This window comes from Trichoderma aggressivum (assembly GCF_033847375.1).
Source record: "Trichoderma aggressivum f. europaeum strain CBS 100526 chromosome Unknown scaffold_003, whole genome shotgun sequence".
NCBI lineage: Eukaryota > Fungi > Ascomycota > Sordariomycetes > Hypocreales > Hypocreaceae > Trichoderma > Trichoderma aggressivum.
Window position 1 is genome coordinate 517,291 of NW_026946369.1, and position 25,878 is coordinate 543,168.

A 25,878-nucleotide genomic window follows, 5' to 3' on the forward strand; every position below is an offset into this window, starting at 1 on the left:
CCCTGCTACATGTTCAATGTTTATCGTAAAGTCACACCCCCTGCATCCAATCTTCCGGCCACACGGAGCTCCTCCTCTACAGATCGGAATGGTCACTTCGGTCAGACAAGCCGAAAATCCTCCACCTGTCCGGCTATGTAAAACTTGCCCGTCAAAACACACACACACTTGAGTGACTCCCCCCCTTTCCCCAGCCAATGTGGGGACAAGCCCAGCTGAGAGCGAGCCGCGGGCCAAAGAAAAAAAGAAAAAGAAAAAAAAGCCAAAATACCAGTTGTCGATTCGATTTTCGCGGGGTTGGGAGAGGGCCAGCACCGGCTTAGCTTGGCTTTTGATAGCGTCTTACACTAACAGAAAGAACGACAACCCAGCTTTGCTCAGCCCGGCGGCCCGGCTTGCAACAAGAAAAAGAACAAAAGTACTTTTATAGGAGTAGAACAGCCAAAGTATACCGAGCTGTGGCTCAGGCTGTTTTTGTATCCTGTGACTTTGCGGTCCAATGGCCGTGGCTTATTGGTTTCGCCTCTAGCTCCAACGGGCAAAGGGGGCGTGTGTCCAAGGGAGACGAGATGGAAGCTAGACGCCGGAATCATATGTCAAAACCATGGCTGTTTCTTTAATAGCGATTATCGGCTGTCTGGATGACTCTTGTTTTCTTTCCTCTCCTCTCTTTTTCATCTTTCTAAGCTTATGCTTTTCATTTCACGATTCCTCTCTTCCTTTTCCTCCATACTATTTATCTTGCTTCTTCCTCGTCTTCCATCCCCTTGTTGGTGTGACTCTTGTATCATTCATTCTTCCCTGCCCGGTTTTCCTCGCTTGATTGAATAGCCGTTGCTACTCGCAACCGCAAATCATTAGCTATACCTTCCTAGCTTCATATAAGCTCGGCTCTTCTAGGAAACGCGCAAACATCCTCGGCAGTGACCCACGAGCCTCGCCTGGACGTTTTTTAAATAGGAAAGCTCATCAACGACACCTGAGCAGTGTTCAATTGCTCTGTTCCAGCACAGTTAAGCCTTCAAGATGCCTAGAGACGGCAGTAAACAACCGCCCTCGGCGGCGACAAACCTCATCGGTTCGTCTTGGCCCTCAATTGGATATCACGAGCTTCCAAGTTGTATTTGGCTAACATGATCTCATCGTTGCAGCTGGTGGTGGCGCCGGTATGATGGAAGCTCTCGCCTGCCACCCTCTAGGTACGTCCACCTCGTATAAGCCATTGCCAACTAAGAACAAGATGTTAATCTCGCAACATATAGACACAATCAAAGTGCGAATGCAGCTCTCCCGTCGTGCGCGGATGCCCGGCGCCCCCCGCCGCGGCTTCATCAAAACCGGTGTAGAGGTCGTAAAAAAAGAAACTCCCCTCGCCCTGTATAAAGGTCTCGGTGCCGTCCTGACGGGCATTGTCCCTAAGATGGCCATTCGCTTCACATCATTTGAATGGTACAAGCAGATGCTGGCCGATAAAACCACCGGCACCGTCTCAGGCCGAGGAACATTTCTGGCCGGTCTTGCCGCTGGCGTGACAGAAGCCGTAGCCGTCGTGACACCCATGGAGGTCATCAAGATCCGTCTGCAGGCGCAACATCACTCAATGGCCGATCCACTGGACATTCCAAAATACAGAAACGCCGCTCATGCTCTGTACACCGTCGTCAAGGAGGAAGGCTTCGGAGCGCTATATCGAGGAGTCAGCTTGACAGCATTAAGACAAGGCTCCAACCAGGCCGTCAACTTCACGGCATACTCTTACTTCAAACAGTGGCTCAAGGAATTCCAGCCCGAGTACGCCGACGGTAACTTGCCCAGCTGGCAGACAACCATCATCGGTCTCGTCAGTGGTGCCATGGGTCCTCTCAGCAACGCCCCCATCGACACTATCAAGACTCGTCTGCAAAAGACGCCGGCCGAGTTTGGCACCACCGCTTGGACAAGGATAACCGCCATCACCAGCGACATGTTCAAGTACGTTTCCTCCCTTTCATACCCAAAGCCTGAGATAGGACAAGAGAGCTGACAATTCCCTCCAGGCAAGAAGGTGTCCACGCTTTCTACAAGGGCATCACGCCTCGCATCATGCGCGTTGCACCCGGCCAGGCCGTCACCTTTACCGTCTACGAGTATCTCAAGTCGAAACTGGAAAAGAGTAACTTGGCCTTTGTCGGCGGCAAATATGAGGAGTAAGAAAAAAACGGCAGCACGTCGATGCATTTTGTTCTTGCGATATATACCCTTGCTTTTTTTTGGCCAGAAACGAGAGGAAAAGACATGGTCTGACCTGTAGTCTAGTTCTAGAGCAGAAATGCGACAAGGTCAGCCCCAGCATTCTTAGGGTTTGTGATCGATGACGACGATGGTGTTACGATACGGTGGTGAGCATGATGATGTTTAGAGGTTTTAATGGCAGCCATGGTGGCGTTGGATTTGTGTTCAGCTTCAAAATAGTAGAGTGGATTATATCTTCTTGTATAAAAAAGTATGGACAATGTCTATTCAGGCTAGATCGTTGCGTTCGTGCTGTGTCGTAACTCGTGAGGGCTTCTACCTGCCAGGGCGCTTGGGCCTGCTGAAACCTGATGAAGCCACCTTCTTGGGATGGAGATCGTTCAAAACTTCCTCCTCAGTAATCTCACTGGGGTCTTCCACCTCAAACTTCTTCTCAATGTTGATACCGGCGTCTTGCTCGGCGATGGTGAGAACAGCACGCTTCATCAGGGGGTACAGCATCCTGTTCTTGATGGCCTTGTTTCCAGCCGTTGCAGGGCAAGTGTAGATGAAGAGGATCGGCGTCTGCTCAGCTCCATCGTGGGTATGGGTGAACCGATAAAAGGTGAATCGTGGCTCGGCAGTGGAGATGCTCTTGATGAGCTCGGTGAGGGAGCTGGAGTTTGGGGTTTCGGGTGCCAGCTCTACTCGTTCGGTGGCCGCGTTGATTTTCTATGTGACACGGTGATTAGTTTACAGATTCAGCTGCCAAATCAGAAGAGCCGTGAATCAAACTCACCAGTGTCGTCGCGGCCTTTTGCCCCCCGGCAACCTCCTTCATTGCCGCAATAGCATCCTCGTTGACCGGCATCTTCAAGCTCTGGCTGAGATGGATTTCTCGGATGGCAGTGCCCGATCCAGCTTCCTGCTCCGCCCTCTTGACCTCGCCCAGCGACTTCTCCTCTTCAGTCAGGGGTGCCTCCAGGGCATTGTGCGCATCGTGGGCCTTGAATCCGTCCGCCGTCAATTCCTTGGTCATGGTCATGAAGGGCGTCTCGCGGAAGTGCTCCGTGCCCAGCTCCCGCACCAGCGTCAGCCGCGTCGAGGCGAACAGCATCTTCTGGCGGACTTTGGCAGCATCTGGAACGTATGTCACGGCAACAAACTTGGGCGTGTCGTCGTAACGGCGGAGGATGGCATAGAGGGCGACGTCTGGCTTGACAAACGGCTCCAGCACAGACAGGTTCTGTCCAAAGTCGGAGGATTTTCCCGCAATCGTCTCGACGGGAACCAGGGATTCGCCCTGGATCGTCACCAGCAGGCCAAAGTCGGAGGGCGTCGCGAGCAGCGAGCTGAACGCCTTCTGGAGCTCCTCGGAGGCTGTTTGTCGAGATTCTGCGGTCAGCTCACCGCATCAAGGGAGGGGGGCCAATTGACCTGATCCGGGCATGATGGCGACATCCGTACCTGAGATTCCAGACTGCATCTTGTCTTGGTGTCTTGCACAGCGCGCAGTCTGCGGTTAATTCAGTGGTGAGGCCGGTCCGGTGCCGCGATTCTCAGATGAAGACTCCAAGTTTCGGGGCTTCTCGTCAAGGCCCGACGACGCATGTAAGTCCAAGCCTCTCCTGTTGCCCCGCCATTGTTGCGACAACCAGCAGCCCCTCCACAACGTGGCAATGCAATACGCCCCCCACCAACGGCGGCGTTGCAGATACGCCCGCAGATTCACAGTTACCCTGCACTCAGGGACCTGTATTTGGGGATTACTAGTACTGCGGGTGGCCCAATTGCGGCAATCCGCTCGTAGCAGTAGGTATAATACTGTATAACCCATATTCAAGAATGATTGCGTATTTTCATAGTATTTGATAATGTTTGGGGTCAGACAGCCAACACCCAACGATAGAGATTGAGGGGTCAGCAGTCACAGTGAATACGGAAACGGAGCAGCTCATAGGCAGTTGAATTGAATCAATTAAGTGGCAGCCCCCTTTCTACAATATCTCATGTGTGACCCTGCACTTAACAACCAGTAACTGCACTAGTCGCCAATGAGCGTCCAAAATTTCCTCCAAAAAACAATCCGTTGAGATATCTCACTATTGACCAATGTTGTCGTGACAGCTCGCAAGGCATGTCTCACAAGTCTCTACATAATCATTGCCGCCAATAGGATAAACCCTCCGATGCTTGAAAGAGGAGGGATGACACCGCAAGGTGAATCTGAGGCCGGAACATGAGAAGGAGGGTCGCCTTCCGGTTTCTTGCTTGGAAATGGCCAGAGAGTGCTTTCAGAAACTACGGGAGAAAGAGCTGGACTACCGGCAGGCTGGCAATTATCTGCCGCGGTGTATCCTCCAGGAGTTGCTTCAGAGCCCTGCCCCTCAGAGTAAGAATCTGGTTGAGATGGCTGGCAATCCGACGAATAACCTGGTGGGTTGGAGGCGGGTGTCGCATCGGGAACTTGCTGTTTAGGATCAGAGTACGTCTTGGCCTCTGGAGCGTTGCCGGGAGGTGTCAGAGGTCCTTGCGAAGGTGTGCTTATTCCTGAAATGCTTGGAGTAGCGCATGGAGATTCTTGAGTAGCTTGGGTTACTGGAGAGCCAGAGGTTGGAACAACCGTAGCCGCTGGATTCCCAGACGCAGGGTTTCCGAATGATGGAGCTTCTGGTGCTGGTCCTTCCGGTGTGATACGTTGAGAAGGCTGCTGAGGCTCTTCAACTGATGAGGCATCGGCAGATGAGCACGGGGTCTCTGCTGCAGCAACAGAGGACTGAATGCTTGTTGGTTCCCCATAAGCCGGACCCTGGCTCGGAGTGACTCGTGTGTAGACGTTGGCGACTACAGGTGAGTTCTCTGGGCAAATGCTGCCACACATTCCACGCGTGCTGTCTCCCATGCATGGATAGTCGCACTTTGCCTCGTCGGTTGGATGAACGCCATTTGGATCATCACCACAGCGGCAGCAGCTTGAAAGGCGGTTAGAATGTGATGGTGCTATTGATAACTCCAACGTATACGTGACTCACTCGGGAAGAAGGGCAGCAAACTGGTGGCCTCTGCAGGCGAGTTGGCACGTTTCAGGAGTCAAAGGGCCATTGGGAATTCCGACTGGCTCTCCGAAGCAGGCTGGATCAATAGAAGAGCAGCCTTGATAAGAGAACTCGCCCGTGTTGTGCGTGACTTGGCCGATAACGCGAGCCACGCCAGCAAGAACGAGGAGAAGAATGCCTCTCATCTCTTTTGGATGGGAAGATGCGGCAGGAGGAGTGATTGGAAGTTCAACAATGCCAACAAATGCGGGAGCAGTGAGAGAATGCAGACAAGTCAAAGAGTGACGGATGCAGAGTGGGAAGAGAAGAGAAAGAAAAGAGAGAGGAAGAGAATTGTTGAGAGTTTGGAACAATGCTGGGCGTGGAGGCTCTCACCTTGGAGGAAGGAGCAAGCGCCGCCCAATTTAGGGTAGGAGAATACTCGACGCTCCTTCCCATGACGTCGTGTATACAATTAAAAGGACGAGGCTCGCCGAAATTGATGGCTGAGGCAAACTTATGATTGCGTTATATCCAATAATAATCGCTTGGCTTGCAACAGGTGGGATTTATCGTGACTTCTTGTGCTGGCATCTTGCATGTGGATGATGGAACGTCAGGGTGGTACCGTGTTATGAATAGTATCAGGAGTAGGAAACACCTTGTTTGTACAATCTCATTGGAAGAGTAGACATTGTTTGATATAATGATAGAAGTAAATCGCATTGCATAATATCTTGAAACTTTGAGAACAGAGGGACACCGCAAACCATGTTAGCGCTGCGTTCATTGGCATATCACTGTGATGGGAGAAGAATCGTACAGACACCAACGAGTACATGCTATTAAACATGCATATACAATAGAAGCAATATTGTCTGAAACAAGTTCTTACAGTTACGTGGCCACTCATGTTTGCGATTGGAGATCTCAAAGATCTCAGGAACCCTTTATCAGGATTGGACAGACCAGCGCTCCAGTTTGGCAGACCCACATTATGCCACTAAAGAGGATGTCGACCCACACATAATGGTCGCCTCAGGCAGCAACACCACTAGACCCCTGCAAGCGCACAACCAACGTGAGCAGAGGGCACGAAAACCCCAATTTAGCGAGCTTTTTTTCAACGTGCCGCCAAAGTCAACCAAACGGGCATCTCTGCTTTCGTCGTCACGATCAACTCATCCAACCCTCCCGTTGAGCATCACCAGTCAAGATGAGCGCCATTAACAAGATCGCCGCCAACAGCCCCTCGAGGCAAAACCCCTCCGAGCTTGAGCAGAACATTGCTCAGGCTCTCTTCGATCTCGAGACCAACACTGCCGACCTCAAGGTTGCCCTGCGACCTCTGCAGATCGTCTCTGCCCGTGAGGTGAGAATGCCTTGAAAAAGCAAAACCAGAAAATAAAAAAGACCGAACACCTTCGAGATCCTGTTCCCAAAGATATACAATGGCTTCAAGTGCGATTGGCGTCCCTCTCTGCAGAGAGGGAGTGTGTGTGTAATATACCGATTCGACAGAATGGAATTATTGACACCCTCTCCCTATCTCGAACAAGAAAAAATTATCTCGAGGGACGCGCCGCGCATGGCCGGAGTACTATTGACTTCTGTGGAGCAGGACGGGAAGCGGTCCAAGGCATATGTCCTGGAGCTCGCATGCTGACTTTGGGATCTTGAATAGATCGAAGTTGGCCACGGCAAGAAGGCTATTGTCATCTTTGTCCCCGTCCCTTCCCTGCAGGGCTTCCACCGTGTTCAGCAGCGGTAAGCAATTTCCCCATCTTTTCCAATTCAACTCAATATCACAGCCCGCTAATTCATCTCCCCCCCAACAGCCTGACCCGTGAGCTGGAGAAGAAGTTCTCCGACCGCCACGTCCTCATCCTGGCTTCTCGCCGCATCCTGCCCCGCCCCAAGCGCTCTGCCCGCTCCCGCAACACCCAGAAGCAGAAGCGCCCTCGTTCCCGCACTCTGACTGCCGTCCACGACGCCATCCTGGCTGATCTCACCTACCCCGTTGAGATCGTCGGCAAGCGTATCCGCACCAAGGAGGACGGCAGCAAGACCCTCAAGGTCATCCTCGACGAGAAGGAGCGTGGTGGTGTTGACTACAGACTCGACACCTACTCTGAGGTTTACCGACGATTGACTGGCCGCAACGTCAACTTCGAGTTCCCCCAGACCGGCAACGCCGAGTTCTAGACTAGTTGAAAAGATTTTTTTTTAAACTGGTATTCAAAAAAAATCCTTTCTCTTTTTGGGGGCCTTTGGGAACATAAAAATGCGTTGCTGTCTTTGAAGCATCGGTGGGTTGGTCAACATTTGGGCTTGGCGTCTGATATCAAGGTAGCTTTTGTTTAATGATATAAAGCTGCTGGCATGATTTGATCAATTCATTCTCATGGCTACCTGCCCTGTCGTCTAAATGCTTTTGTATTTTTGTCTCTTTTGATCATCTATCTTGGGTATCTATCGCTGTAAATGTCCCACTATTTCATTCGTGACTGATGCGCCCAACGCCGAGCACGCACCAGTATGCCAGTTCTCGCTTCTCTCTCGTTTCCTTGTCCTTGCTCGGCGGTCCGTCCATGTCGGCCTGTGTCTCAGACTCCCACTCCATGCGAACAAACATGGGAATCTCAAGTAGATCCTCACCCCCCTTGAGTGGACTGGTGTCGATCTTGTCGTTGCCCTTCTGTAATTGATCGATTCGCAAAGATGCCGGTATAACCTCCAGCACGATGCTCACCCAGTTTCGCCCCTTTTCCCAGATCTTGCCCACCTCGGGGCCCTCGTCTGCCTTTCGACTTCGGTCCTTTTCGTCATCCTTGAGAGCGTCATCCCACATGTCAGTGTTGGCGTCGACCTCAAACTGCGGACACAGCACGGTAACTCTGCTGGAAAAGCGACCTGGGGTTTTAGGTGGCGAGGCTAATGTGACCTTGATATTGTCAAAAAGAGGATTCTTAAAGGTGACAACGAAATGATACGCTTGATGCGGCTTGAGTGGTGCTTCTTCCTGGACCATGGGTCGATATGTTATCGGCACAGGCGTAGCTGTGGGATTGAGCGGCCGAATCGTGATTGTTGGTATGTATGACTTGGCAACCAGGCGGATTTTGAATCTCGTAGACACCACTTTCGCCTCTGGTTTGGATATAATGTGGCGACAAGAAGGACAACGTTTTGACCGCTTGCTGCGGAGAAGATATGCAATTGGCCGAAGCTCGTCCTCGAATCGTGCAGGCTCCGTGGGCTGCTGGCTTCGCTGTTCGAGTGACGCAGTGACGCCCCATCCTCCGTCAATGAGCTTCTTTATATCTTTCGACTCGTCCAGATTCGAGATTTTGAGGCCGTCATTGGTGCCGAGTGCCTCGCGCATGATATCTGCCGGCCCTTGCTGCAACCGACCCTGATGACCACGGCCAGTATACAGAGACATGATGCGAGTCAGAGCGGCTGGGGACGAGAAACCCAATCCATCATGCAACGGAAGCCCGCGTATTGACGTGTTGGATTCTGACAACTGTGTCTGATAAAAGGCCTTTAGGTTGGCAAATTGCAAATCTGCATCAACTTGGTCGTCAGGCACAGGCGGTTCGTCCGGGTTGTCTTTCCGCCGATCCTTCACATCTCTCAAGGTGAGCTTGGGTTGGCCTCCGTTGTTCACTTTGGAGAGTTGATTGTATATTCCGCTGGGCCGGTCGAATTCAATACCGATCTCGGTCGAGGTCCAGTTGCAATATTGACAGAAGAGCGCATACGGGCCGCCGGTGGGGTTGGTTTGATACTGTGTCGGGAGAAGATTCGCATCCGTGGTAGGCTGGATAGCCCCAACTTGGAGGGGACCAATACAGACTGGACACTGGTAACAGCTTCTCGTACATCTGGCCCGGCAGCGATTAGACTTGACAATTACAAATCCATGTGATGCGAAAGGGGGGCTCATTACCTGTTGCCCTCGCTGCGTAGGTTACTGCTAGGCACCTCAAACAGGCAATTAGGGCAATAGTATGTCACGGATTCTTCTGTTACGCATCGCGGACAGCGGATCTGCTGACAGTCCTCGCAGTATAGGAGGTATTCGAGAGGGTATAAGCTGTAGTTTGACCGCGGGGCTTTTGGATCGAATGCTTCGTTCTCCTCGGGATCTGAATGCGCACCTCCTGGACCGGAAACAGTCTGATCCGAGCAAGGGCATTGGATGTACGTGTATGGGGTCGAAGGCGACATCTTTCACGTCACATGTCTGTTGGCGCGTGCGTGGTTGGTATGAGTGAAAACACTGGTGGATATCGTCCGCCGGGTTTCATCACGAAGTCTCGGTGAGGAGCTTTCGATTCAAGGTGAGCTCGGTAAGGGAGCTCTACCTTCACGTGATGGCGGCCAGTTATCAGATCGCCCGAGCTTATCAGCTGCTAAGGTGGCTTATGTCATTGGTCTACATTCCCATGTACTCCGTACCTCGTATTTGTTCCCCGCTTTCTCTTTCACAGATGTGCCCCGGATTCTGGATGATCATCCTGGCCAAAGCTCTCACAACGGGCGATCGATATATTGGAATGACGCTTACATGACCAGCAGCAGCTCCCGGCTTGCGGGTGCATGTTGAAGCCCGGCGGTGGCGGATCTGCGGTCTCTTCTCTAAACTATCGAGACGCTACGACGATGAGCTGGCCGTTTTCGTTTGATATTTGCACCGCTTTCAAAAACACGCCAGTTTCACCAGTGCCTTACTATGTGGATTTGTCAACCTTGGAAGCTCTTCAAAGTCTGCCTTATACCTCCACCTCGATATATTGTGATCGCTGCAGCTGAACTCGTCAACTGTCAGCTCTTGACCTTCATCTCGTGTAAGCTGGGCGACAATTTCCGCTAGGCTCAATGGAAATGTCAAACCCCCTTTCCATGTCATCGGCCACGCAAGCACAGTCGGGACTGGACGCAAACACTCCGCCATGTACTCTAATCAATAGCGCTAGTGCTAATGCCCTTTGACAAGCTTGCTACGCAGCTAATGAAGACAGCCCCAGAGCATTGTTTCATACGAAGCCTTTGGGTTCTGAGCTACAATGCGAGATGGCACTAACACTGTGAAGTGCGTTGTCCTCCGAGAGCCATGGTTGGGCGGTTCTACTGGGCTGTGTCTTAACATCTCATACCGCCTGGTTTTGTCTTGTCGGTGAGGTCAATGTGTCCTCACATGTCTCATCTCGCGAACGGATATTCCAAAGTAGCGAGTTGCTCCTCGTTCTCAAACAGAAAGCTCTACGATCTTTCTACTTTTGGCGATGTATGCGGGAGATGCCGGATACTTGTCTCTGGGGGAGTCGTCAGCATTGGTCGCATTACAGTAACACCGCTCTACTTTGGCCAGGTCAGGAACCAAAGAGGAGAAGCACGGGAAGCTAGAAGTAATCAGGAACCGTGGCTCGTATTTAACCTTTTCCTTCGGCCAGCTGAGTGAGCACGCAAAATCGATGTTTACGAGCGTACGTAAGGCTGACAAACGAGATCGGAAAATGGCGATTTCGGAATCTGCACAGTCTTGATTTTACCGAGGAGGCTTGCAGGGAAGTGTCTTTTGTTGAACGCTTAAGCGGCGCGATGCTACAGACTGTGGATACTCGAGATGAAAAGAGAATTCAAGCAAGTCGCAAAAAGAAAAAGCAAAACAAGGGCTAATTACTAGCAGATTGCGACAAAGTCTCATATGCTGTGAAACCATCTGGGGAGAAGGGAGGAGGGGAACAAAGCATTATTTTTCTCTCGTCGGCACACATCGCATCATGCCATGCTGGTTTCGGCCAACAGTCTGCAAGGGAGTTGCGCTCGTTTTTGGCCCAAATCTTGGGGGCTAGATGCAGGTAACGTAATAATGGAAGTCAATGATGTCCGCACGACGTCGGGCGAGCTTTGGCGCATCGGATCTGAGATGGCCGCGCAGCCCACAGTCCGTCAGTGCCGCCGAAGTGGAGTGAACATCGCGGATCCTTGCTCGATTACCAGGCTTGAGGGCAGAGCCCGGATGGCATGATAATACTCGTCACATTTTTCGGTCCACTCCCGGGCGCCTCTTGACGGGAGACGGAAGGAGATTTCGCCATGCTTCGCTTCGCCGAAGGAAGGGAAAAAAAACGAGGCAGGATAAAATAGTTGACGACACGATGCAGACCTGGAACACACCGCATGAATGTGGGCTAATACTAATACTACTACTCGGGGCTCTGCATTTGAAGAGGAAACGAGACATGTAACAAGCAGAGCTCGGCAAGCCCGCGGACTTTTGCGCCTCTGCGATTGGATCTGGAGCTGTCGACAAGAAAGCTCAGCTTGGCAATAGTCTATGCGAGAGGGAGTGACGTGGATGCATCTTCTCCGTTGACTTGTGAAAGCCCAGCTCACAGCAGGATCCTGGTTCAGCCATCTCTCTGCGTCGCCGGGTCTTGACTGGCCGGACTCTCTGCCACAGTATGCACCGAGTGAGCACTGCGTGGCGGGACCCAGACCAAGGCAGGCAGACGGATATCTTGGTTTCTCGTGGTCAGACTGGCCGGTCGCGGCCTTGATATGCATCCGGAGCTTGGCCTCAGCAGCCAAGACGAGAGCAGAAAGCGATTCCAGCATGTGCCGAAGACTTGCGTGCTGTAATGTAGCACTACCCAAGTCTACGGGCCTTTTTTTTTCCTATTTTTTTTTCTTCACGGCTGATGCTGATGAGGTGGAGCGAATCATGCAAACAAGGATCGGATGCTGGGACTCGACTCTGTGCCAGCTCACCACCGCCTCGTGCTTGCTGCAGAGCCAGTGAGCGGTTGGCACACCCCTGCAAGCGATGAACGCTTGGATGAGACATGGTTGGCCATTTGCCCAAAGCAGCGTGTGTGCTGGTGAAGACGATGTCATCCCTGCTTCTGCTTCTGCTTCTGCTGCTGCTGCTGCTTCTGCTTCTGCATACATGTGCATATTCCGTGGTACCCAGCCCTTGGGTATGCTCCGTGCTTCCGTGCTACGGGCTGTACTTGTACGAGTACGCTGCTGCTTGTCCTCGAAATTTGTCGAGATACGATACGAGTGCTGATGGATGCCGTGGTCACGATGAGACAGACCAGCATCAAATGGCGATAGCTCCCGTGGATGTATGTACCATTTCGCGGCGCCTGCTGCAGTGGGGGTACATGCTGCCGCGGATGGGACTTTGGAGTCGCATGTTGGGTGCTGGTGCCTTGATTGATGCAATCGCTGGCCTGGTGCCGCGCTAAACTGCTAGTGCCTGGAGCAGCTAGCACCATCTCTTCTCGGGGCTAGAATACAGAATACAGGGGCCGCATCCCTGCACAATGGCCACTGGCCAAGGCCTTTGCGGCGTGCTGCTAGGGGAAAAGGAAAATTGCGCTGCGCCAGCTGGGGGGAGCTAGGCCAAGCTGAGAGCTGCTAAGCAATTGCCTTTTCGGCACCCGACGCAAGAGCAGAGCAGCGACACGGAAACGTCGTCTCTCCTTGTTCTCCCTTTCCTGTTATCTTTTTTGTTCCAAGTTACATGCTTTATACTTTGCGTTCTCGCCGTCCCTCTCCACTCGTCTCGTCTCGGTTCGTATGAGAGGCCAGCCCTGCAACATGGTGGCTGTCGAGTGATTCATCTCATGGCTGCATTCGACTGCCAATCCTCGTGATACCGCCATCGACTCGGCGGGCGTTGAGCAAGCTTCACAAGCTCCAAGCCTTGCAGGAACCACACGCCAAGTTGCACGGCCGGGGAACACGAGAGCGGGCTCACCATCACTAGCCTGTGACGTCTCGGGCAGCCCTTTTTTTTTTTGCCTCTGGGTGCTGGAGATCGACTCGACGTGCCTGTGATTTGCCTTTGACCTGCCCGACGACTGGAGCTGGGGGATGGTGTGAGGGAGTGGGAAAGAGGTTTAGACTTTTTTTTTTATTTTTTTTTTAATCTGTGGATGCTTCAGCCTGCATGCTGATATACATATTCCTATACCCAAAGGTATAAACTCACACCATATATAACAACTTGGGGGCCTGTCTCGTCCACAAACCCGCACACCAACATCCGTCCGTCTTTTGCGGGCAGCATCAACTCCACCCCTCCGTATCGTCCTTTCCCGCCTCTGATGGCCGGCCCGAGAGCACGGTCAAGCAGCGTCCGCAGGGCTCGCGGCCTTTCGATTGGAGAGGATGGCAAGCCGGTGCCGCTCAAGCGTTGGGATGGTGCCAGCAAAACGTGCAGGGACTGGGACGAGCTACGAAGAGTGAGTCGCATTGACCCAATGGAAACGCCTGTCCCTGCGCCAATGGCGTGTCAACAGCAGTCTAACCGGTGTGGCATTGCATTGCTATAGGATCCCGAGATTTGGGAGCGCAACGGCAACTGCCTCGTCCACCTTTATGCCAAGGGTGATTCGAAGCGCGGGCCGTCTTTCAAGCTGCCCTTTGCGGCTCTGCTGTTAGCCGGCTGCCTTCCGCTCCTCGAGAGATTCCTGGTACTGGAGGGTCTTGCGTCTAGGACGGCAGAGGAGATTGAGAGGTGGGATCAGCTGCATCCTAGGTCGACGGCTGAGCTGTATATTCCGGCCCCCCTCCATGCCACCGAAAAGCAGGCACAGCGCTATCATCTGTCTTTCCGAAATCTCTTTGCGTGGGTTCTAGGGAGGCCAATCGTCGGCGAGAATCTGGGAAGCGCACTCGTCACACTCTTCCAATCCATGCGCGAGTTCAGATCCTCTCCGGAAAGCAATGTGGATGATTTGCTCAAGTATATGCGCCACGCGCACTACCTCAACATGGCCGAAATGCCTGTCCACGCCACCGCGGCCCTTTACCTGGCAGAAACATTTCAGCTGAATGATTTGTATAGACAGGCCTTTGCTCATTGCGTTGGCATGCATGACCGCCTGTTTTCCACTTCAGAGTACCAGGTAGGGAACAATCCCGTCGCTTTTTATTTTCTTTCCGATGCATTTTATCTCTCTCTTGCCAACTATGGACTGATTTTGTCTCATGTGACAGCTTATCAGCGCGGTATCGCGAACACTCGTCCGCAGGGCACGCTTGGAAATGAACGCAATGTTGCAGCAGACATCCAATAGACTGAGGAGCTTCCTCGACGAAGAATTATCGGAAACGAATCTAGGAATTCCAGCCGGGACCCGCGCCCACCTCGACAGGTTCCGAAGCTTTCTGCTGTCTTTTTACTCAGCCAAGTTCGGCTACTATCCTCCCAAGTCATATAGCGCAGATGTACTCAGCATAATGGCGGAGGATTTTGATGCCCTATACGAGCTTCTCGTGGATAACAGCTACACCGCATCGGACATGATACCATCAACGGCGGTCGGCGGCATCTGTACTGAGCAGCTAGTCCAGACATTCAACGAGAACAACAACTTCGAACCCTTGCCGCATCCGCTACCTCAGCTGCCTCAGCTCGAGGCTCCTAGTGATGGGCTCCGCCGCCTCGCAAAGTTTCCATTTGTTGAAAAGGTCGTCCCCGGACAGCGGTTGGTAACGATTACGGCTCTAGTCACGGCATCCAACTGGACAGAAAGGTGTTTCAAGAACAACCTCGTACAGGCATACCGCAGATTTGAAGAGGATGCCATTCTTTCCCCCAGCAAGGTCGACAAGAACGAGAAGATTTCTCTGCTCGAGGCTCGCAAGGTGCGATGGATCCTGGTTTATGCAGTCCACCAAGTTCTGCGCAGTGCAACACGAAAACCGGCAGAGGTGCGGGGCGAGGAGACGTCTTACCACCTCACGGTCTCGATGAATGGCACCCCTCCGTGGTCATCAGCATCTCACGAGACGAAGAAGCCCCTGCGGATCCAAACAGACATTGTGGCCGATGACGGCCTCGTGACCAGGCGGGCCATCAAGATACAGGAAACTCCAGTGGAAAGGCTAGAGATCAAGCCTGACATTGACTACTTCGCATTGACGCACAGCAAGAGCCGCAATCCATCCATGTCGACTCTGTCGGACAGCTCGTCTCCTGCGACTCTTTCTCGGTCAAGCTCTCTTTCCAACTGCCTGAGGCGCAATTCAACCATCCGCAGGTCGCTGAGGAAATTCAGGAGGAGCTCCATGTCGGCATCGCAGCCGTCGACGCCGCCGGCGCCGGCGAAACCATTGTACCACGAGATTGTCGTACAAGGCTATGGAAACGGGACACAAGCAGTCACGGTAGAGCCGGAGGATGAGGGGCTGATGATGAAGGGCGCACTGGCGGGCCGGAGCGATTCGACGGCGTCGTCTCAATCGAACTCGAGCTCGAGCACCACTGCCTCGTCAGTGCCCGAGAGCATGAGCAGCACGATTGACACGCTTTCCACGAGCGCGCTGTCCAGTCCCACGACGCCCACGACGGATGCCGCTCTGGAGCTGGAGACGATGCTCGCCCGCTGGGGCCCACAAGACAAGGCGCCGGTAAGACTGGATCTGCCGCGTTCGGCATCAGCCAGCGCCATTTCCGGCAAACTGGGGAGCTTAGCGGCGGGGCTCCACAGCCACGCCGGAGCGGTTGATAGGAAAGAAGACGTCAAGAGAAAACGAAGAAGTCTTGAGCCCGCGCGGTCGGCGCCGGCGCCAGCCGCTCTGCAGCGACGCTACACGATGCTTGGAGACCTTCGACGGAAGAATTTTGGGTTTGAAGCCAAGAACATCTCGGTCCGGATCCGTGAAAACAGCATCAGCGAGGAAACGTGGACTCCCAGCCGGAGGGATTCCGATGATTGGTCCATCATGCTAGCCTTTATGGATGGGACTGAGACAGAGGCTCAAGCTAATACGAACGACGCCTGGGCACAATATTCTGATTTAGGAGGACTCACTGATATGAGTTAGCCCACATACATGCATCTATATGGTTGGGCATAATGAGATGTGTGGTTTGGGCAGGAGGAGAGAGAAAAGAAGCAGGAAATGATTTCTTCAATGGGTGAAAAGCAACTTTTGGTATTTATTCTCTCTTTTGCTTCTCTTTTTGTTGTTCTTTTTTATGTTTGTTGCATATTTTGGTTGATACCCAGTGTCGGCTGACACGTTTACGATACCATTTTCTCTGGCTGTCATTCATTTTGTATTGGACATTCCCTTTTTCTGTTTGCAAGTCCTGGGATATGGTACAAAACCGGGCCACAAAAGAGCGCGCATTGCCTCTTAGACTTGAAGTTTTTCTTTCTTAACTACGAGGGTTAATTGAAGTGTCGATGCAAGCCGAGGTCATTTCTTCGTATTCGTCGCATTGCGGGGGCATACATACAGACTCATATATATACATATACATACACGTCCCTCTGCTCCTAACCATGTCCCCCCTTAATAACCGTGTTACAAGACCGAGAGCACATGCCATGCCATGCCGTGTCATGGCTAAGATGTTTTGAAAGAGTGTTTTTAATACATGCATTTACTCGCTCTTTGAGCGTGAGGCGGGGTCGAGGCCGCTGACCAGGTCGCTGCCGATGGACCAGATCATGTAGGTCGGGCCAACGAGCCAAGCACCGCTTTTTTGAACGAGTTAGTGGGTTTCACGAATGAATTGGTGAGTTTGAACGTACTTGGGGATGATCCAGAGCAGGATGAGATCCTGAAGGGGGTTGTGGCCAATGTTGTCAAAACCACTGTAGTACTCGTTTGCCCCTGTCTGCCGTCAGTTTGATTCACGCCATTTTGAGTTTTTGCGTTTTGTTTTCCATTGAGAGATGACTCGAAAATACTCACAATATAGAACCGTCTTGCTAAGCGTCATGATGGCGGCGCTGAAGCCAATGAGAGTGGCCCTGGCACCAGCCCTCCCGCTCAAGACCTTGACTCCAGCAGAGGAGCGCTTGCCGGAGAAGAACCAGGCGGCAAAGTACCAGAGGTAGAGCAGGGTCTCGACGGCATTGAGGAGGCCCTGGGCGCTGGTGAAGCCGTTTCCGGCGTTGAAGGCCTTGAAGCCGTAGATGTGGTCGACCTCGCCGTAGAGCTTGTAGGGCGCCCAGACGGGCCAGTGGAGGGAGCCGCCCGGCATGGACAGCGGGCGGAGCAGGACGTAGCCCGTGTCCCAGATGACGAGGGGCAGGGAGATGGCGAGCCAGGCGAGGGTGGCGGCTGTGGGAGCGTGGGCGAAGGAGGATGATTTGGAGGAGGAGGAGGACTTTGTGGCGGATGATTTGGAGGAGCGTTTGGCGGAGGGGGTTGCGGGGACGAAGGAGGTGGGTTCGACGCTGGCGGCGCGAGAGGAGGCGGCGCGTGTGGTGACCATTTTTGGGGTTTGTTTCGTGGTGGTTTGTTATGTTTGTTTATGTGTGAGTGATCATGAGTTTTTACGAGGATGAGATTGGAAAGGAATTGCGGGTGGGAATTTGTGAGGGGGAGGGGCAAAATAAGCGGCTGGGTATTCTTCCCGAGATTTAGCGTGGGGGATAATGCCCAATTGAAGATGAACCAAAACAAAAAAACACGACAATAAAGCCCAAAAACGCGAGAAGGAAAAGAGACAAGGATTCGGGAAATTCGGGGGTGTTTTTTTGTGCGTTGAGGTCTTACAAGGTGTGAGAAAGAGGACAGCGATGCAACAAGGGGGGGCTACGCTGGGGCGAATCACAGCGAGCCGTGCTAAAGAAGATTGGGATGGAATCGATTTGGCGTTTGGTCGTTGGGCAGATTGAAGCTAGAGCCTTATTGGGGTTCTCTCCCAGATCAGTGACGGCTGGGTGCCGAGGTTTTAAAGATGGAATGGAATGATGGGGAGGGAAAATTGCCCGATTTTTCTTCTTCAGCGGCGAATGTTGCTCCGGAGGCCATGGTGGCGCGTCGGGGCAATTCTTTTGGGGGGGGCTGATGGTGATGGGCGGGAGAGGCTGAGCTATACGCTGTGGGCGGTGCAAATGTGTGATTGGTGATGAGTTTTGAGATTGAGATGAGATGAGATGAGATGAACGGATTTGAATTGAGTTTTTCTTTTTTAAAATATTACAATGCAATACGCAATACGCTGACACGAGGATCTAGTGCGTATAGTTGAGATTCTGTCCGAGAACATTGTACGAGTCCGGAGCATGTACACGTCCCGAACTTATACACGATATCATGTCATCATCATCATCATCCCATGTCCAAATCTTCAATCACCCTCCGAACGTGTCTCCCCCATTCTCCAGATAGTCGCGCTCCTCGCCCGTCGTCTCCCGCCCCAGGACCCGGTTCCGGTGCGGGTACCGTCCAAACCGCTTGATGATGGCCCAGTGCCTCTTCTCAAAGGTCAGGTTTAGCTGGCCGTAGTCCTTGGCCGCCTCGGGGTTCGCCTGCATCACCCGCTGCGCCGCGATGCGGTACTCGTGAGCGACGTCGGACTCGTCGCCGTTGGCGTTGGCGTTGGCGTCGTCTTCGGGAAGCAGCAGGCTCTCGACGTCGCGGGCAAAGGCCCGGTACTTTTGCACCGCCAGCTCGTGCAGGTCGACGTCCTCGGAGTGCATCAGCGGCACGTAGAACCAGCCGCGGCAGGCGAAGCGCCAGCGAATCTCGGGCCACTCGTCGGGGACGCCGCGCTGAAGGGCTTCCAGCGCGACGTCGCGGGCCATGGCGTCGAAGTAGGCGAAGACGATGGCCGAGCTCTCGCCGCGGTAGCAGTTGCGCGGGATCTGGTCTAGGAGGAGCACCAGGCTGAGCCAGTCGTGGGCGTCTCTGGGCTGCAGGGCGTAGATGATGTCGTGGCCTGATTTGATGCCCTCCTTGCGGATGGCTTCTAGAGTAGGGGCGAAGCGCTCACTTTATGGGAAGACGACGAGTATCAAAGTCAGCTTGATATAGAAAGAAGACTCGGGCGATGACTTACACGCATAGCTTGTCAAACTCTGATCCGCCAAAGAACCATCTCTTGTTCTCTTCTGCGCTGGGCATGACGAGGCTATCTGGGCCCGCCAGGTGCTCGAACCAAAACTCTCGAACGCTTAGAAGCACGTCCGGCGTCAGGATGAGTGAGACGCAAGACATGGCGTCTTTTGATGGAGTTTGCCCTGTAGTAGCAGTGGTCGAGAGGTGGCGACTACAGCCTGTGAAGGCTCCTGAGCTCAACCGCCGCCTATAAGACCCCAGAGCCGGCTGAGGTCGATTCGACACGGCTCGGCTGGGTTGCAGTCCTTTTGAGTATGTATGCACAGCAACTAATACATGGTTTCCTCTTAGAGCCAGCCCCATGACGTCCAGTTTGCGATGAAGGGGGCATTCATTCACCCACCTCGGCTGCGGGAGAGCGGCCCGGAGAGGCGACAACCGGACAGCGAAACCAGCGACGCTTTCATCAATGATATTTCCCGGTTGAGATGGTTCAAACTAGCAGGTTCGCAAGATGCACGACATGGGAGGAGGGAAAAGAACGGCAAAAGAAATATGTGAAGCTACGGTATCAACATCTCGGTTTCGGGGTTCAGTCAAAGAGCTAGCTCCAGAGTTGGGTTTGGATTGAGCAGCGCCGGTCGCTCTCGGCAAAGGCCGAAAGGCCGAATTGGAACCAAAACTAATATTATTCATCATCTCAAGCCGCTTACAAAGGGATCAATCATCGTATAGCCAAAGTCCATGCAGCCCCCCGATTTGCTCAAGAATAAAGAAGGCATGCAGAGTCAGAAAGAAAAAAAAAAAAGGCCATCCAGAACCCAGGCGGGCCAATCACACGTCGTCATCTGACGATTTATCATCATGGCGATACGCCAGCACACTAATCGGCGTGCGTCGTGCATTAAACACTTTTGTCGATTGCCCGATTAGCTCACGATGCACATGTTTTGAGGTTTCTTAGTCGGGGGTTGTTGTAGGTTTTGGAAAAACTCACAAGTGTCCATTTCCTCCAGAGACAGGCCCTTTGTCTCCTTGATGAAGAACCAGGTGTACAGCACCAGCGCCCAGTTGAAGCAGCAAAACATGAGAAAGGCCTTCCATCGGAGATTGTTGACGGCGGCGGGCGTCACTTGGGACAGCGTGAAGCCAAAGAGCCATTGGGTGGCTGCGCCGACGGCGATGCCTCCTTCGCGGACTCTTGTCGGGAAGATTTCGCTCATATACAGCTTTGCGTGTTTTGATTAGCGAGTGGGAAATCTGACCGAAGGCGGGGGGTTTTGGAGGAGATCGATATTCCAAGACTTACCCATGGGATGGGACCCCACGATGTGTTGAATGTCACTGTGCATTGCGTTGTCCATGTTAGCAACTCGCGTGCTCTGACTATCGACTTTTACGCAGCCATCATCTCACAACATCCTACATGGCATCATTTCACAGCATCCCAAATCATGCATATCATATAAACAAGGACCAAGGAAAAGTCACTCACTCGCTTCTAGGAAAATCATCGAAATCGAGGCTATGGCCGGCGGCGTCAACGTCCCGTTGCCCATGGGCGGATACCGCTGCGTGAGCACGCTGATGATGAACATGTACATGCCCATGAGGAACGAGCCGGCCAGCAGGGACCAGCGGCGGCCGATGCGCTCGACGAGGAAGAGCAGGAAGAAGGCGCAGCTGACGACCTTGCACACGCCGAAGAAGCCGCTGAGGAGCAGGGCGTTTTGGCCGGCGCCGACGGCTTGGAAGACTTGAGGGGAGACTGTGTGTGGATGAGAGATGAGAGACGATATCAGAAGAGGTTTGGGGGGCTCGTTCGTACAGTATGCTAGGGAAGTGTTTCCCGTTATCTGGGCGCCTACTCTCCAGGGTCAGCATGATTGATGGAACATGTATCAACGCAAACCTCACACAGCAAAGCAGAGCAAGACACTCACCAATCTGGAGAGTCACGGCCAGGAAGATGCGATATCGGTTCGCCGGCAGCCAATACTCCCTCCACGTCACGCCGGCCGTCTGCCTCTCCTCCTCCTCGATGCCCGCCACAATCTCATGAAACTCCATGCGCACCTCGACGCTGTCGCCGCCTCGCACCCAGACGAGCGACTGCAGCGCCTCCTCGTGCCGGTCGTGCTGGGCCAGCCACCGCGTGCTCTCCTTGGTCAGGAGCATGCCCAGCCCCAGGATGCCGCCGGGCACCAGCTGCAGGGCGACGGGGATGCGCCACTGCGCCGTCGACGGCCGCATGTGCTGGGCGGCGCCGTAGTCGACCCAGTAGCTGACGGCAACGCCCAGGGTGAAGAAGAACTGGAAGAGGCTGCCGAGCTGGCCGCGGATTTCCTTGGGGGCCATTTCGGCCGAGTACATGGGGATGACGACGGTTGCGACGCCTATCATCGGGGAGATTGTACATGTATTCAGTCAGTATTTAGCCTCGAGAGGTGGTTGTGATCGGCCATGTAAGTGTGTATATATAGGTAGATTGTATATGGGTTGTTATGTACCTGCGCCAATGCCGGAGATGGTACGCCCGGCATACCAGGTCGCGATGCCTTGCTGATAGAAGAGCTGCAGCACGGCGCCAATGTTGAAGATGAGCGATGCCACGGCCAGAGCCCATCTTCGGCCGTAGTGGGCGGTAAACGGCCAGACGAACAGGCACGAGAAGAAGGCTGCAAGATGAAATCTCAGTTAGAACCCAGAACTCTCGTATCAATTAGATTCGGCTTCGGATTCAATACATGTATATACACATATGTGATATAGACATACCTCCCGCCTGCAGCAGACTGGCCGACAGCGAGGCGACATTCTCCTGCTCGCCGTCGCTGAAGCCCATGTCCCGCTGGAAAGACTGCAGCGTCAGGACGCCGCCCACGATGCCCGTGTCGTAGGCGAAGAGAAAGGAGCCGACACATGACAGGGCGACGAGGTAGGTGGCCCTCCATGTGCCGAGGCGCGTCATGATGGGCTGCTGGACGCGAGTGTTTGCATAGAGATTTTTTTTTTTTTGTTAATCGACGGGAAAGGGATGGTTGAGGGGATTGATTCCAGGCGAACGAGGACGTATGTGTTCAAACAGAAACGAGAAACAATGAGAGTAACAAGAGAGGTATGCGGAATAAAGAATAAAAAACCCTCAACACTACGATGGAAAAAGAAAAAGAAAAAAAAGTCGTGAGATTCACGTCTCCAGGTGAGGCGACTGCAAGTTTTGACGTAATCCGGGGCTGAGCTGCATTTACATACATACATACAGCGCCAACTCATCCGAGCAAGTCAAGACCTGAGCTATACGCGCATGGCCCAATGCAAACAAACAGGCTAATGTTTCCCCCATCCCGAGATTTCCTATTACTATGACTATGTATGTACTTGTGCCTATCTATGGTGTGACCCCGGGGGTTAAGTGTGGTCGCATGCACGTTACTCGTACACGCAGCTTATCATTTGATGGAGAATGAATGAATGCTGCGGGGAAAAGAAAAATGAATGGATCAAATGGTTTCTTGTCGTTTATCCTTGGCTTAGCTCGGTGCGGAGAGGAAACCTGGGGGTGGGTTTATTTGCCCGGATTCTTGGATTTTTTGTGTCTTTTTAAATGACTCCCCGTTGCGGGTGTTTTGGGGGGGTGGCTGATTCAGCGTTGCTGTCAATTATTCTCTCATGTGATGGCCATTGAAGTTATTCCGTTCGACGTGAGGAGGTTGTGGCTTGTGGGGGCGGAGAGCAGCCGTTTGGTTTCCGTTGAGGAGGGTCGGCTATGGGAGGGCTATTGATTGAGGCGTTTGGTTGTTTTTGGGAAGTGAATTGATTTTTTTTATTTTTTTTTATTTTTTAAAATGCTGCTTTAAGGCGTTTGGATGGGGCTGATGAAGCTGATTCACATTTATATGCATGGCGGGTGGGAGCGAGCATGGAGGGCATTAACATTGACAAACAGGCCATGGACAAGTAAAGACACCACTTGGTGACATGACTCTATGTGAATTGATTATATTGACAGAATGTAGGTCAATCTGGATATATCGGATCCTAACAATACCGGTATTTCCGATATCACGAATTCGGTGAATCGTGCAGAAACCATATGATGCCTTGTCTATGCCGCTGGTCTGCATATAAGTGGCCGCCGTTTTCGCCAACCCGCAATACCATCGGCATCATCTGCAGGCTGCCCTTTGGCCATGAAGGCATCATAGCTTCACTTGAGCAATGGAGCAAAGAAAAAGGTTTCCTTTGCACAATTGTTGAATTGGCCTTGGCAGATAAGTCACAGAGAATCAGGTATCGCCATGAGGGCGCGGCGTATATATCAAGACGATGGCAGTCGGTAAATCTCACAGACATGATTCTTAACTCGATATCTTTGTTATCTTTGAGCTTCATCAATTCTTCACTTCTCGTTCCGTGAATCTATCTCTTCTTTAGCAACTGCTCAAGTCCAACATTTCGCTACACACCGAGGATTCAATCATGGGGCGCGAACATTCATCCAGCCGACGCTCCAAGAGTCACAGCTCGAAACGCAAGACTTGCAAAGTCGACCACTGCAGCCGAGAGCGCAAGTCTACGACGCACAATGGCGAAACGATCACGTACAAATATTGCGAGAAGCGTAATGAGTTTTCCTTCTTCCCTCCTTGTTCCTTTCTTTTGATATGCTGCGAACCTTGTTTCTAACACAAGAATAGATTGGGATCGGGCAAACTCCAGCAATCAAAGTAGGTATAAGTCAGAGATATCGTCTTCAAGTACCTCCTCGGACATCTGTTCCAACAAGGATGCGCTGCTTTCTCCGGTTTCAGTTTCCCTTTCCCTTTTCTAGAAAGCTAATGTAATAACAGGCTCGGGGTGCAGGACGCCTCCCCATGCAAGATGCTGTGAACAACCGTCATTCACGCCCATGTACCCCAACCGTAAGTCTCTGCTGCAATTCACCATACAGCTTCCTCTCCGTTAATTCTTTCAATTCCACAGAGAAATGCAACTTCCAAGATTGCAATTGTGCCATCAATCTTCCATCCAACTACTTCTTCTGCCCGAAACATGAACGAGTGATTTGGTACAACTCGTACAACTCTCGTGTCAATCACTCGCATCCTTCTATGCAACACGGCGCTCCCCCGTCTCCTCCGCCCTCGCCCCCGCAAGTAGCTGTGGACGGCACTATACCACCTGAAGATACCACCACTTCATATGCGACAGACGGACGTCGTAATTCTACCCAGAGCAGTGCTTCTGGCCAAACAGCACCCTCTCCTATCGCCACCACCGTCGCAGCTCCAGCCGAACCAACAGTGGAGTCAAAGGTCGAAGTTGTCAGTTACGTGGCTGATCAAGAGAAGCATCAAATGTGCGATGATGACGATCGTTTACCGACCTTTTGGTCTGGCGTTGGCGTTGGACTTTGTATCCTGTTGCAGATCATCCATGTCCTTATGCGGCTGTTGCTAGAACTAGCCCAAGGAGTTGGAAAACGAGGAATGTGGTGAGCAAGTGGAAAACTGGGCAGTCAACTTGGAGGATATCACGGGGGAAAAAGAGACGGAAGGGTAAAGCAAAAACATTCCGGAATGTCTATTAATAACGAGTGTGTCTATGGCTTTCAACAAGCTAGTCAAACAAATCTCTGCAACCAAGCAATACAAACCAAAACCTGACCAAATCAAACCCCAAACAAAACTCATATTCGCCCATCTTGGCCAGCAAGAATGCAAATGATGGCTTTATTCTCGCTTCTAAATAGTGAGAAACGGTGGCCATCATAATCACTGATCAGACTCACGCGAGGGATACAGCGACGCGCGCATCTCCTCGAGCATGTGCCTCACAGTCTCCCACCGTCGTCCATCACCAATGCTGCCCTGATACCTGTCGAGATCTCGAATCTCAATGGCGAATGCGGCATCGGCCAGCTCTCCGGTGATTCTTCCGTCAGGAGCAAAGGCCATGGAGAGACGCAGACCTTCTCCGGGCGATTGGGTGGCGTCATAGGGTCGAGTGATCATGCCTGGTCGGACGAATCGAGGAGGCAACACCAGAATGATTCCGAGTTCTGCCACCAAGTCGACGCTCAGAGCGCTTGGAACGGATTCGCGGTTAACAATCGTGAAGAGATTGGTAAACTCCTCTGGAAAGCCTGGAAGAAATGGGAAATCTCCCAGGAGGGCAGCATTGTCGATGCTTTGTCCGTTGGTTGTCTCCGAATCAGCGACAGAGTTGGTTTCACTGAGATAGCGGCTGCTGGGGCCGCTGCTGGGGCCGCTGTTTGAGCCAGCAAGGCCCAAATTGTGGATGGTGAGGTCGTGGGTGCTGGAGTGATCGCCAGCATAGTCGTCATTGCGAGAGTCATCACTTGCGTAGTCGCTGGAGTCGTCGCTGATGGAGTCGTCATTGCCGTAGACGCTGGAAGTGGCAGATGCTACACCCCGTCTGAAGGTGTTGAGGTTATCGAACTCCTCGTGCCAGTCCTCAGAGACGAAGGGGGTGTTGTTTTCAGCCATTTTGAGTGACAGAGGTGCTGTGAAGTCGATTTGAGACGAACTTGGTTCTTGTGATCACGTAGTTAGGTTGAGAGTGGTTGAGATGAAAAAGGTCCTTGTAATTAGGATGTCGAGTGTAGGAACTTGAGAGTGCTTGAGTTGAATGTGGTTCTTGTGATGGTCGGGTGTAGAAATGTAGAAGCTTGAGAGTTGTTGAGCTGGATTGAAACGAGGCTCATCCATGACAATTTATAGTTGTGAGCATCCATGCTGGCATCATGATCATTGAGTCTTGTTCATAGGATGTG

The 25,878-nt window shown here is 52.5% G+C and overlaps 10 protein-coding genes across 10 annotated transcripts; 4 read left to right on the forward strand and 6 right to left on the reverse strand.

The window, feature by feature from the left end:
• Positions 1-1,026: 1,026 nt before the first annotated feature.
• Triagg1_1276 (uncharacterized protein) lies at positions 1,027-2,190 on the forward strand (the record flags this gene model as incomplete). The annotated part of the gene is made up of 4 exons (XM_062895328.1): positions 1,027-1,078; positions 1,152-1,199; positions 1,263-1,971; positions 2,037-2,190. 4 exons carry the CDS (start codon positions 1,027-1,029, stop codon positions 2,188-2,190), a joined length of 963 nt encoding a protein of 320 aa, XP_062759615.1.
• Positions 2,191-2,547: 357 nt separating this feature from the next.
• On the reverse strand, positions 2,548-3,697 carry Triagg1_1277 (uncharacterized protein; the record flags this gene model as incomplete). Its single annotated transcript, XM_062895329.1, has 3 exons — positions 2,548-2,943; positions 3,011-3,591; positions 3,649-3,697. The coding sequence occupies 3 exons, from the start codon at positions 3,695-3,697 to the stop codon at positions 2,548-2,550; spliced, it is 1,026 nt and encodes a 341-aa protein (XP_062759616.1).
• A 666-nt stretch (positions 3,698-4,363) lies between these two features.
• Positions 4,364-5,452, reverse strand: Triagg1_1278 (uncharacterized protein; the record flags this gene model as incomplete). The annotated part of the gene is made up of 2 exons (XM_062895330.1): positions 4,364-5,183; positions 5,244-5,452. The coding sequence occupies 2 exons, from the start codon at positions 5,450-5,452 to the stop codon at positions 4,364-4,366; spliced, it is 1,029 nt and encodes a 342-aa protein (XP_062759617.1).
• Positions 5,453-6,462: 1,010 nt separating this feature from the next.
• Positions 6,463-7,451, forward strand: Triagg1_1279 (uncharacterized protein; the record flags this gene model as incomplete). The annotated part of the gene is made up of 3 exons (XM_062895331.1): positions 6,463-6,618; positions 6,931-7,013; positions 7,058-7,451. The coding sequence occupies 3 exons, from the start codon at positions 6,463-6,465 to the stop codon at positions 7,449-7,451; spliced, it is 633 nt and encodes a 210-aa protein (XP_062759618.1).
• Positions 7,452-7,743: 292 nt separating this feature from the next.
• On the reverse strand, positions 7,744-9,482 carry Triagg1_1280 (uncharacterized protein; the record flags this gene model as incomplete). Its single annotated transcript, XM_062895333.1, has 2 exons — positions 7,744-9,107; positions 9,311-9,482. The coding sequence occupies 2 exons, from the start codon at positions 9,480-9,482 to the stop codon at positions 7,744-7,746; spliced, it is 1,536 nt and encodes a 511-aa protein (XP_062759619.1).
• A 3,893-nt stretch (positions 9,483-13,375) lies between these two features.
• Triagg1_1281 (uncharacterized protein) lies at positions 13,376-16,103 on the forward strand (the record flags this gene model as incomplete). Its single annotated transcript, XM_062895334.1, has 3 exons — positions 13,376-13,513; positions 13,604-14,179; positions 14,271-16,103. The coding sequence occupies 3 exons, from the start codon at positions 13,376-13,378 to the stop codon at positions 16,101-16,103; spliced, it is 2,547 nt and encodes an 848-aa protein (XP_062759620.1).
• A 565-nt stretch (positions 16,104-16,668) lies between these two features.
• Positions 16,669-17,508, reverse strand: Triagg1_1282 (uncharacterized protein; the record flags this gene model as incomplete). The annotated part of the gene is made up of 3 exons (XM_062895335.1): positions 16,669-16,765; positions 16,820-16,901; positions 16,983-17,508. The coding sequence occupies 3 exons, from the start codon at positions 17,506-17,508 to the stop codon at positions 16,669-16,671; spliced, it is 705 nt and encodes a 234-aa protein (XP_062759621.1).
• Positions 17,509-18,373: 865 nt separating this feature from the next.
• On the reverse strand, positions 18,374-22,050 carry Triagg1_1283 (uncharacterized protein; the record flags this gene model as incomplete). The annotated part of the gene is made up of 9 exons (XM_062895336.1): positions 18,374-19,013; positions 19,081-19,326; positions 19,483-19,577; positions 20,018-20,308; positions 20,389-20,423; positions 20,575-20,943; positions 21,023-21,475; positions 21,590-21,757; positions 21,858-22,050. 9 exons carry the CDS (start codon positions 22,048-22,050, stop codon positions 18,374-18,376), a joined length of 2,490 nt encoding a protein of 829 aa, XP_062759622.1.
• A 1,941-nt stretch (positions 22,051-23,991) lies between these two features.
• Triagg1_1284 (uncharacterized protein) lies at positions 23,992-24,580 on the forward strand (the record flags this gene model as incomplete). Its single annotated transcript, XM_062895337.1, has 2 exons — positions 23,992-24,004; positions 24,066-24,580. The coding sequence occupies 2 exons, from the start codon at positions 23,992-23,994 to the stop codon at positions 24,578-24,580; spliced, it is 528 nt and encodes a 175-aa protein (XP_062759623.1).
• Positions 24,581-24,856: 276 nt separating this feature from the next.
• Positions 24,857-25,591, reverse strand: Triagg1_1285 (uncharacterized protein; the record flags this gene model as incomplete). Its single annotated transcript, XM_062895338.1, has 1 exon — positions 24,857-25,591. The coding sequence occupies one exon, from the start codon at positions 25,589-25,591 to the stop codon at positions 24,857-24,859; it is 735 nt and encodes a 244-aa protein (XP_062759624.1).
• Positions 25,592-25,878: the final 287 nt, after the last annotated feature.